Source organism: Leuciscus leuciscus (genome assembly GCF_965113295.1).
Source record: "Leuciscus leuciscus genome assembly, chromosome: 17".
In the NCBI taxonomy this organism is placed as follows: Eukaryota; Metazoa; Chordata; class Actinopteri; order Cypriniformes; family Leuciscidae; genus Leuciscus; species Leuciscus leuciscus.
Window position 1 is genome coordinate 31,664,464 of NC_138741.1, and position 12,206 is coordinate 31,676,669.

A 12,206-nucleotide genomic window follows, 5' to 3' on the forward strand; every position below is an offset into this window, starting at 1 on the left:
TACTTCTTTGGCACACCGCCTGTTTTATTTAAATGACCTGCTCTTCAAATTTGTGTGGCAAAGCTGCGTGACACACTGAACAGTGCGGAACGAATATACTTTTACATTGTAGTTAATTACAGACTAGTATCAATTCAAGTATAAATACGCTTCAAAAACATTCATAACTTGTTTTAGACAACACACAATAAACTGAGTTTATATCATTAGTATTCAGTATTAATTGATGTTACACAAAACAGTGTTTTATTTTCTCTGCCAACTAAACTTCAAAAGCAAAGTCACAGAACCGTTATGCGACTGACCCGCAGCACAGAGTGGTGTTTAGTTCCTGAATGAATACGAGTCTTTGAAAGAATCGGTTGAGTGTGTGATTCAACGATCCATTAATATATACAGACACTTGATTTTTATACCTGAATGAATCAGCGTTTTGAAAGAATCGGTTGAATAAATGACACAATCATTCACACAATGACTTGCCGCACTTACTGGCCTTTCATAAATATTTGATTTTGTCATTCCATTGTTTTTTTTGTTTTTTTATGTTATTTTTAAAACATTAATCTCATTGTATTATGCAATTGTAAGTGTTGTGAAAATGCATTTACTGCCCCTTGAGCATCATTAAACTGTATAAATAATAATAATAAAGCAACTTCAGATGCAGCATCTTTGTCACCTCTGCAGTGCAAATACTGATTTAATTGGTAACAGCCTATAATGTCATATTATTCTAATTTAATTGGTTAACATTAACATTTAACATTAAAGATTTCATACATATTTAATAAGATATTAAAAATCTATTTGATGGGGCATATATTGCCTGTTATGAAAAAGTGATTTTCTGACAGTGATAAATGCCTATACATATAAAAAAAAAATCTTCATCTCTATATTTATATTTCAAAGTGTTAGGCTGAGCGTGCTGCATATTCCTTTTTCTAGGAACCACAGCCTCACATTGTGTGTAAATGTCAATGTAACTTCATATAATGATACATGTTGTTCTAGTTGAGGTCATTTGTAGAGATAGGTGTAAAATGTGTCAAACAATGACTTAAGCCCTTGCAGACCCCCAGTCTTCTAAGTCATACACATTATTATTATATATATAGCCTATATTTTTATTTATTTATTTATTTATTTTTATGTGTGTTAATTAAAATTTGCATCTCAAAGAGGTTCATTTTCTTAATCAAATCATGACTTTAAATTCACAATTCAATAAAGTCAATCACTGAAACAACAGTAGCCTACTGCTTTGAGGAACAAATAGCATGTGTACATGTGTAATGTGCCAGTGGGATAATGACATATGGTAGCCTGTATTTGTAAACTTCTTTATGGAATAAACTCAAAATATATGGTCTCTAACAAAACTGTGACCATTGATATGAAATAATGTCATGTAAATATTTTCATATCTGTCATTTAGTTTCTACTTAATCCCTTGTCAAAAAGTTTGAGTATTGTCTAAAATAAAAGTTCTGTTGCGTATTTAAACTTAAATTGATACTGGTTTGCGTTTTACTACAATGTAGCCTTAATGCATTCGCTGCGCGCTGTCCAACTGTAGCAGTGTATGACTATTATTCTGTTATGCGGAACTGAGGAAGAACTGATGACGGCATGGTTTGATCTTTGGTTGACCAATCAGCAGAAAGGAGCGTTTCATTCCCGCCCACATGTAAAGATCGAATATTCAAGCTGTTTATCCATTTTGGTTTTCTTGTATTTATATATGGTGCATTTACACAAAGTGTGATGAAAACAAAAATAAAACTAAGAAAACACGACATGAGATTTGTATTTTATGATCACGAGAAGGGTGGAATATGTGATAAATGAGCAGTTTCTTCGTTTTAAAGACAATAACTAGAAAACAAATTATCTGAAGGTACACTGACCCTAATCTGCTAAATGCCACTATATGGTATAAAGATATAAACATCAATCATCATTAACATCATGATGATTTTGGTGTAAAGCTGCTTTGAAACAATGCGGATTGTGAAAAGCACTGCATGTACATTATGACACAAATACAACTTGACTTGACTTGCCATATTCAATTATTCTTTCTCTAAAATTCTTTAGCTTTAAAGAAGACCTGATGTAGATCCCAGAGATTCCGGAGTACACTAGAGACATATCAGTGTGAAATATTCTCAATGGGAGGGTGTTTGGTGATTCTTGATAAGAGGAAATACCTCAGAATTGGCTGTGATCACCATTTCCTGACAGGACTTCTCACCACTCTGACTGTGTGACTATTCCACTTTGGAATGTTTATGCTTTCCTCTAAACTTAACTAGTGTCATCTAATATATCAGGTTAATTGCTCAAATTCTTGACCAACACTGAAAAAAGAAGAATAGGATTTAACAATTTTCACTCAGAAATTGCTAGTATATTTGAACAAACACTTGCAAAGTAACAGGAAGTGACATATTGAATTAAACATTACATTTTGGAAAAGAAAGTCTGACATAGTATTTTCTTTTAAAAACTCTTTGTTTTATGTACAACTTTGAAAAATCATTTTACTGTGCATTTTATTTGTAGAGACACTGCTTGCTGTGTGTGCAAATATTTCACTCTGTCTTTATGGATGAATTTAAATGTAACTGGTTCTACTCGCACACGGTCCGAACTGGATTTGAACCGGCCTCACCAGCATGAGAGGCGGGAGCATTAACAAAGAGACTAAAGACCAAAGCCTCTAGCATCAGTCGCTAGTGCGCCTCTTGAGGCCAACAAAATTCTTTAAAAAAGGTCATATAAGCAAGGTTAATGAGTCCTTTCTATCTTGCAAATAGTTTTCCTTTTTAGAGTTTGGCATTTCTTCCATGTGGAGAAGAGCTGTGGTGGAGGAAGTGGAGAACAGTAGTGTGACTCATCACTGTGGGCTTGATTTCAACAGATGTTTTACAGACCTTCCCTTTGCAGGGCTAATATTCCAGGCGCTCTGCTCTGCATGCCTCCCAGCTTTAGTAATCTCCTTAGAGGGGAGCCATTGCTGAAAAACAGGGCCTGGATGTTCCTTTCTGTGTCTCTCTCTCTCTCTCTCTTGTCATATTGTCTTTGGCTCTAGGGTATTAGGATTCATCGCACATCTCTTGAATACCTGATTCTTACTGGTTGTGGGTGGCATTGAGTACTCAGATATTATGTAATGAGTGCTAATATTCCATAATTTTCCATAGCAATATACAAATGCTACTTTCATATGCTAGTCTTTTATATCAACACTCTCTAGATAGATAGACAGATAGTTAGTTAGATAGATAGATAGATAGATAGATCTTCTCAAAAGTTTACTATATAAAATGCAAAGTTCTGATGAAGAAAATAAGCTCCTTTGATGTTTGATTTGATATTAATAACATATCCCATCCTCCCCTCCTCAGTTCCCAGAATGTGGATTCTTTGGCTTGTACGATAAGATCTTGCTCTTCCGCCATGATCTGAACTCAGACAACATCCTCCAGCGGCTAATGTCGGCAGAGGATATCCATGAGGGAGATCTTATTGAGGTCGTCCTGTCTGGTGAGTTGTGCTAGTTGTGCCTTTAATAATATGCATTGTATAAGGAAAAAGTATCACTTTAAATTAACACCAGCTTTACCATTCTCATAAATTTCATGTATAGCATTCTTATGTATTTCATCTATCATACACCTCCGTTCAAAAGTTTGGGATCAGCACAATGTTGTTGTTGTTGTTGTTGTTATTTTCTTTAAATTAATACTTTTATTCAGCAAAAACGACATTTACAATACAAAATATTTCTATTTCAAAATAAAAACTGTTCTTTTGAACTTTCTATTCATCAAAGATGAATTGACTTCCACAAAAAATATTAAGCAGCACAACTCTTTTCAACATTGATAATAAAAAGAAATGTTTCTTGAGCATCAAATCAGCATATTGAAATTATTTCCGAAGAATCATGTGACACTGAAGACTGGAGTAATGATGCTGAGAATTTTTATATCTCACAATTCTGACTTTTTTTCCCCTCGCAATTGCAAGTTTATAAACTCAATAAAACTCTTCCGAGAAAAAAACTCAAAAAAGGTAATTGCAACTTTATCTCACTCTGAATTGTGATATAAATTTGCAATTACCTTTTTGGATTTTTTTTCTCTTTCTAAGTAATTCTAAGAAATAATGTCTTAATTATGATATATAAACTTGCAATTGTGAGATTAAAAGCCAGATTTGTGATATTAAAAACTTGCATTAGCTTTTTCTTTTTTCTGTTGAGAAAACAAGCTTCCATAGACTTAAGAGATTTATCATATGAAAAAAATATTTGAACGTTTGAACTGTAGTGTATATGTATACAGTGCTGGGGAGATATTAACAAGCTAATACGCTTATTGTGTCTTCTTTTTTGGGCTCTTTGTATAGAGTGTATAACAAACAGGTTCTGGGAATAAAAAAAAACTTTAAAATCATATCTCTATAGCAAAAGTGGCAATCACACATAAAGAACCAGATGCTTACAGTAGCTTCCTTATTTTTTTTAAAAGCAATTTGTAGTGTTGCCAGAACAGGTTATCTTCACTCAGTTATGCATTGATTTATAGCTTTGCAGTTACACTGATGGCCATATATTGCTCACATCTCTGCAAGACAGAGCAGATAAGTTTCACTCTGTGATTAGATTGTATTCGGTTGTGGCACATGTGTGCCAGATGGAGGGGCCCATGTTAATCTAGTCAATGTGAACTTCAGGTGGTTTCCCTTCAAATGCCTGTTAACACCGGCATACCAATTCCCATAAGACCACCTATCACAATCGGTTTTCTAATTTTACGACATGCTCAGTGTACAGAGCCATGTGTTAAAAGATTTATGGTCAATCATGTTGGCTCACAGGGTTCTGTTTACAAGACAAGAACAAGTGACTTTGTCAGATACATTTATGTGATAAATATGTTGCAACCAGGTCTATCCAGTTCTGCTTTCACTTAGTACAGTAGGTCTCCACCACTGAGGGTTTGAGCTCATCTCTGTTCCTGTGCAGAATGCTTTGTGCATCCTGTGTAGGCCTGCTGTATAAAACTGATCTTCCTGTCGGTGGTGTGTTCACATGGGAGCTGTTCAGCACACCTGCTCCTCACATCCTCCTCACTCCTCAATGGCAAACAGCACTGTCCAGCACTGGAAATCAACACAATATGCATGATTGATTCCAATCCCAATGCGGTCTCCCAGAACTCAGATTCTTATTCATGAAAGTTTTCCTTACGGTTAGACAACCGTGCTGAGAATTCCCGGCAGAGAATGATTTGTAATTGTGCTGTATTGAACCAAGCTCAAGTGGAAATATAACAGGAACAGTTCCTGTTCCGACGGTGGAAAAGCAGCTTGTGACTGCTGCTTTGTCCAGTATAGAGTCATAAATTATTGAAAAAGGAAATAGATAAAACGACTTTTTGATTAAACATATGCAGGATTAGATTGACAATTTCTCCTTTGAGTCTTAATAATTGGCAAATGGACAAAAAAAAAAACCCTCTTAGGCTATGTTCACACTTAGCGTCTTTTTTCAAACTGCCAGCGTCTGTTCTACATTATAACCCTATGGAGTAAACCGTTTTTTCAAAAAAGTCCTGAGCGCTTTTTTAGACGCCACCGCCGGCGTCTTTTTCTGCAGCTCAGAGCGTCTTTTTAAGTTGAAAAAAGTTCAACTTTTCTGAAAAGAACGCCCTACGTCAAGCGCCTTTTTGACAGCTGACCAATGACAAGCGAGTAGCGAGACCTGTCGTTTCCATAACAACAAGAACAACTGTCTGTCGTGCACCCACAAACGTCTTTGTGAACCGACATTCTCCTCCCCGGTAACTTCAAAAGCCAACGCAAGAGCCAACTTTCTCTTTCTCGAAATTTTTTGCATCACACAGCACTAGGCTACTGTTGCAGCTCTTGTTATAGCAGCCCGGTCTCACCCCAAAACGTCATATACTTACGCGTCTTGACCATGCGTCAACATACGACGAAAAGGGTACCCCTTTAACGTCAATATGAGACGCAGACAGAAGCGCACCAGCAGCGCCTCCTAGCGGTACCCTAACGCATACCTAAACCTACCCATAACCCGAATCGTCACATATGGACGTTATGGGGGTACCCTTTTCGTCGTATGTTGACGCATGGTCAAGACGCGTCAGTATATGCGCCAGCCACAAAAGACGCGCTCGGCTGCTATTTGTAACCGAACGCTGCCAGCGTTTTTTTTTGCAAAAAAAACGCCGTTGTCAACTTTTTCTTGTCAAAAAAGACGCTAAGTGTGAACATAGCCTTAAGCTGTCTTTACACTATGACGTTATCATCAGAGTAGTCAAGATTTAAGATGTTGACGTGTATGGCCGTTTTCGTTAGTTTATTTGTTAGTTTGTCCTGATTTTAGTTCTTCTTATACAATCAGTTTCACCAGGGATGAACCGCTGAACATTCGGCAGAACACACCACCCAATCTTCTAATGGTTTTTGATTATTCTTATGTTTTGTTGAACGTTGTAGTTGGAGGAGCAGAAGTGATGCTCAAGCACTTCGAGACGCGCAAGCGTGGGAACCGAGCTGGCACGCTAGTCAAGCTCAGACAGCGCGGCTTTAAAACTGCGCTGCCTTGTATCCATCCGGCGAATCTCCGCTCTCTACCCAACAAAATGGATGAACTTCCCCAACAAGTAAGGACTTTTCAAAGTCTGCTACTCTGTGTTTCACAGAAACGTGGCTGAATGGAGCCATTCCGGATAGTGCGTTACATCTGCCGGCTTCCAGCTGTTCGCGACGCAGAATCAGTGGGGAAATCGCATGGTGCTGGGACATGTTTCCACATCACTGAAATGTGGTGTACAGATGTGACAGTGTTTAAGATGTGCTATCCTGATCTAAAAGCGCTCTTCGTTATCTGTAAACCCTTCTATTCTCCGCGGGAGTTCCCTCGTTCATTCTCGTAAGTGTTTACATTCCAGCGCAAGCACGCGTGAGTGCAGTGCTGCAACAGCTGGTTGATCAGATCACAGACACCCGGACTCTCTTACTTTATTCTTGGTGACTTTAATCAAGCAAAGCTCACCCTCGAACTGCCAAAATACAGACAACACATTACCTGCCCTACCAGAGACAAAAATATTTTGGACCACTGCTAAACCATAGTAAAGGATGCATATCACTATGTCCCTAGAACAGCTTTAGGACTCTCTGATCATTATCTGGTTCATCTTATACAGACCTACAGGCAGAAACTGAAATCAGCTGAACCTGTAATAAGGACTGTTAAAAGATGGACTAATGAAGCACAGCGAGATTTACAAGCCTGCTTCGAGTGCACTGATTGGAGTGATTTTGAAACTGCTGCCACTGATTTGGATGAGCTCACAGATTCTGTCACATCATACATCAGTTTCTGTGAGGATATGTGCATTCTTTACAGGACTTATTTAACATACAACAACGACAAACCATGGTTCTTTGTGAAACTCAGACAGCTTCGTCAGGTCAAAAAAGATGCCTATGCCTATACCTGTAGGAATAGGGCCAAAAGGCCAAAAACACACTGACAAAGAGATTGTGGCTACTCTAAAAAGCTGGAAAATAGGTTTTCAGCCAACGAGCATGCGTCAGTGTGGAAAGGCCTGAAAGACATCACAATCTACGAGACACCATCCCTCAATTCTGTAGGGAATCAACAATTGGCCAACGACCTGAATGATTTCTACTGCAGATTTGAAAATCCTAGTCTCACACCCACTCTGATGGTCTCTCTGCACAACTAACAACACCTCCAGCAAACCCCACTCTTTCCCCCTCCTGCACTTCAAATCAGTGAAGAGGATGTGCGTCTGGTCTTCAGGAAACAGAAGACATGGAAAGCACTAGGCCCAGACGGTGTCTCACCAGCCCGTCTAAAAACCTGTGCTGGCCAGATGGCCTTCATCTTCTCGCAGCTTTTCAACAGATCACTGGAGCTGTGCGAAGTCCCTTCCTGCTTCAATCGCTCCAACATCGGAGTTGGCCTACCTGAAGCATCACAGGACCCTTGCTGGACCCCTTGCTGGACCCCCTGCGGTTTGATTATCAAGCAAAGAGGTCTGTGGATGATGCGGTCGACATGGGAGTGCACTACGTCCTGCAACATCTCGACAGATGATGTTCAGCTCGGCCTTCAACTCCATCATCCCAGCACACCTCCAGCCTAAGTTAACTCAGCTCTCTGTTCCTAGCTCTATTTGTCAGTGGATCACCAGCTTTCTTACAGATAGGTAACAGCTAGTGAGAAAGGGGAAATTCAAATCCAACACCTGTACAAACAGCACTGGCGCCCCCCAGGGGTGCATTCTCTCCCCACTGCACTTCTCCCTGTACACGAACAACTGCACTGCCAAAGACCCTTCTGTCAAACATCTGAAGTTTGCAGATGACACTACCATCATCGACCTCATTCACAATGGTGACGAGTCTGCATACAGGCAGGAAGTTGAACAGCTGGCTGTCTGGTGCAGTCATAACAACCTGGAGATGAACGTGCTCAAAACAGTGGGGATGATTGTGGACTAGAGGAGAAACACCCCAGCATTACCCTCTCTCACCATCATGAACAGCACTGTGGAAACAGTGGAGTCCTTTAGGTTCCTGGGCACCACCATCTCTCAGGACTTGACGGGGGACAATCATATTTTGCTCTATTGCAAAAAAGACCCAGCAGAGACTGTACTTCCTTCACAGCTGAGGAAGTTCAACCTGCCACAGGTGCTGCTGATGCAGTTCTACTCTACAGTCATTGAGTCTGTCCTCTGCACTCTGCATACTATACAGTATATATACATACAGATGTGTATGTGTGCATTTTATTTTAATATCTGTGTGCTGTTGTTGTCTCACCAAAACAAATTCCTTGTGTGTGCGAACATACTTGGCAATAAAGCTCGTTCTGATTCTGGTATTCTGTGCCTCATTGAAACATAGTTTAATATTATGACAATTATGAGAAATGATTTGGATGGAACCAGTCTTGGGTTCAGATCTGGATCTGGTTTAGTCAAAACAACTGAATATGCTTTCACACACTGCCCCAGGTGCCCCTCAATATTGTCTTGTCTTTCTCCTCCCTGCATCCATCGGCTGTGCTAATAAAACACTCTGCATCTTTTTGTTGGCGGTCAGCTCAAAGGCAAAAGCTTGTTTTTGTTGCAGTAGGTGATGGTCGTGCTTCTGCTGAGAAGAAACGGGGTTTGTGCAGAGCAGCTCTGGTTCAGTGAACAGCAGGACGCCTATCACTGTGAGCTTTTGTCTGAGATAGTGTGTCGACAGGATCTGCTGTAGTAGATATTGTTGTCCTTATTTGTGCTGTGTATTCAAGTGGAGTTTCAAACTGTTTGCTGTGTGTTTTGGTTCGATTTCAAGTTCAGCAGTGGAACAGATCACACTTTATTTGAGGAACTACTGAAACTGTTTCTGAGGAGGACTTTAAAGGAATTCTAAAAGACTGCATGTATTGTTTCTAGAGTAAGAGTTTAGAGTTTATTAACCGTGTTTGGATATTTTGCCTGAAGACTAATAGATGAGTTTTGAGATGCCGGGATCCTCATTTGTCATAATGTGTGTATTGTCTTCATGAATGCCTCATTATGAGCCTGTGTTCCAGTGCTCTGGACTGCTGCCTGCCATGTGATTCACTGCAAGCTCAAATGATCTACTTTCTCTCTTTGATGTTCAAAAAGGAATGCACTCTTTTTTTTCGTACTTGTTACCCGGTTTGATTTGTTCAAGTTTTAGATTCTTTGTTCCTTTGGTTTGTATCCTAACATCAGAGAAGGCCATGGTCAAAAAACACATTTGAATATGTGGCCTTCTAATGGAGACAAACAGTGAAAGGAAGAATCATCATTGTACAAAAAAAGATTAACATGAAAAAAAATTCAGATCTAAATGATTTTCAAGACCTTTAGTTCCATAACACTTCTGGAACATCTGCATTCTTTCGCCAATTTGAACTTTGCGGCGAAATAAAATATGCTTAAAATACAGTATATGCATCAACTCTATCCTAAACTTTGGCCTTATCATAAGGGATAGGTCGCAATTATGGGTGTATTCTGGAATATTTGATGTGCTCCACCTGTCTGCAATAATGACCAGCTGACTGTGCATTATTGCGCTTATAACAGTAAATAAATGTCACCATGCTTATTTTAAATATGTTCATTATTCCCTGCACATGAGACTTAATTGATATTTTAAAGGGTTAGTTCACCCAAAAATGAAAATTCTGTCAGTAATTACTCACCCTCATGTTGTTCCAACCCCGTAAGACCTTCGTTCATCTTCGGAACACAAATTAAGATATTTTTTTATTAAATCTGAGAGCTGATCACTCCTCCATAGGCTTCTAAGTGATTGAAACTTGCTGGCCCAGAAAAGTTATTAAAGAGATCGTTAATATAGTCCAAGTGACTACAGTGGCTCAATCTTAAGTTTATCAAGCGACGAGAATACTTTTTGTGCGCAAAAACAAACAAAAATAACGACTTTATTCCACTATTCATTTCCTTCTCTCTGGGCCTCCCTCGAGTTAGTTTACGTAGTGTTTTTGCGCTACGCGTCTGTGTTACACGTCACCACGTAGGCTCACTATTGGTCGACGCTTGTCATGTGTGTGATGCGTGGTGACGTGCAACACAGACGCGCTACGCTTAAACACTACGAGGCCCAGAGAGAAGGAAATGAATAGTGGAATAAAGTCGTTATTTTTGTTTGTTTTTTGCGCACAAAAGTACTCTCATTGCTTGATAAACTTAAGATTGAGCCACTGTAGTCACTTGGACTATATTAACGATCTCTTTAATAACTTTTCTGGGCCAGCAAGTTTCAATCACTTAAAAACCTATGGAGGAGTGATCAGCTCTCAGATTTAATCAAAAATATCTTAATTTGTGTTCCGAAGATGAACGAAGGTCTTACGGGGTTGGAACAACATGAGGGTGAGTAATTACTGACAGAATTTTCATTTTTGGGTGAACTAACCCTTTAATTATTGATTTAGTATATTTTCAGTCACAATATGCAAATCTATCACGCATACTCATTCAACAACCTACTTGTGTTGTGGGTCAACCCACATTTGATTTTTAAACCGCTTGAAACACTGGTTAGTTATTTTTTTTTTTATTGGGTGGCCATTTAGGGTAAAAAATGTGCATGCAAAGTTTTGACACAGATGTGTTTTGCAAAGGCTGTAAAAACATTTGTGACTACAATTGTGTTCGGGGTCAAATGGACCCCCATTGGTTTTAATGCAATTATCCAAAAATCAACACTTTGAAAGATAGCAACGAGTCAGGTAAAAACTTTGTTGCTCGTCAAAGATTAATTATGAAATGCATGCATTAAACTTATGAAATTGAATACTGAAATGTGTCCTCTAAATCATCTAAGGAGAATTCGCTGTGAAGTCTGTGAAGAGGAGTTTTTGGTTGATAGTTTTCTGGATCTTCATTAGGACCTAGCCGTCTTTAGGCAACCCACTGGCTAGTTGATTTAGAAAATATGTATTTTGCGCATCCCTAGTTGTCATGACATTAGCTATGCTTCCATCCAAAGTTGCGAATTTAACTTATAAGCAAAATTGGAGTTTCACATAAAACATTTGTGAAAAAAACGCAGTTTTCTTCCCATGTGTTCAAAAGAACAAAATCTGCACTTTCTGGGAAATTGATGCAAAATATAAAAATAAAAAATGGAATTTGATGACAGACTTTGGCTCAGGCATTTCAGAATGACCAAACCAACATTTGAGATGCTATGCAATGAAATTGTTCCCTGGGTAGTCCAGTTATGCCGTCCCATCGTGCCCCAGTTCCTACAGAAAAATGCATTGCATTGCAATAGGGTGGCCACATGCGGCGAATACAGTTGTTGGGGGAGATATTTGGCGTCAGCTATTATTTTTTTAAGGGATTTATTCTGTAAATGTGTTTCGATCATAGTTGATGTGCATGTCTTCTTATCGGATAAAAAAAATGATATCCCAAAATTCGCAGAAAAATAGGTGGATGGAAATATAGCTACTGTGGCATTCTTACATCTCACATTCTATTGACTTTGAAGAAGAACGAACCATCAACTTTCAAGCATGCAATTCAAGGTTGCTTAAAGGCAGTTTTATGTTTTTTATGCCACTTCTG

At 38.8% G+C, this 12,206-nt stretch overlaps 1 protein-coding gene across 1 annotated transcript in view; it reads left to right on the top strand.

Moving 5' to 3' along the window:
• The window catches only part of prkd3 (protein kinase D3), an 83,828-nt gene that overhangs the window by 46,526 nt on the left and 25,096 nt on the right, over window positions 1-12,206 (top strand). Inside the window, exon 3 of the mRNA XM_082143453.1 lies at window positions 3,417-3,555. Within this exon, the coding sequence (XP_081999579.1) occupies window positions 3,417-3,555 (139 nt within the window). The remainder of the gene's footprint in view (window positions 1-3,416; window positions 3,556-12,206) is intronic.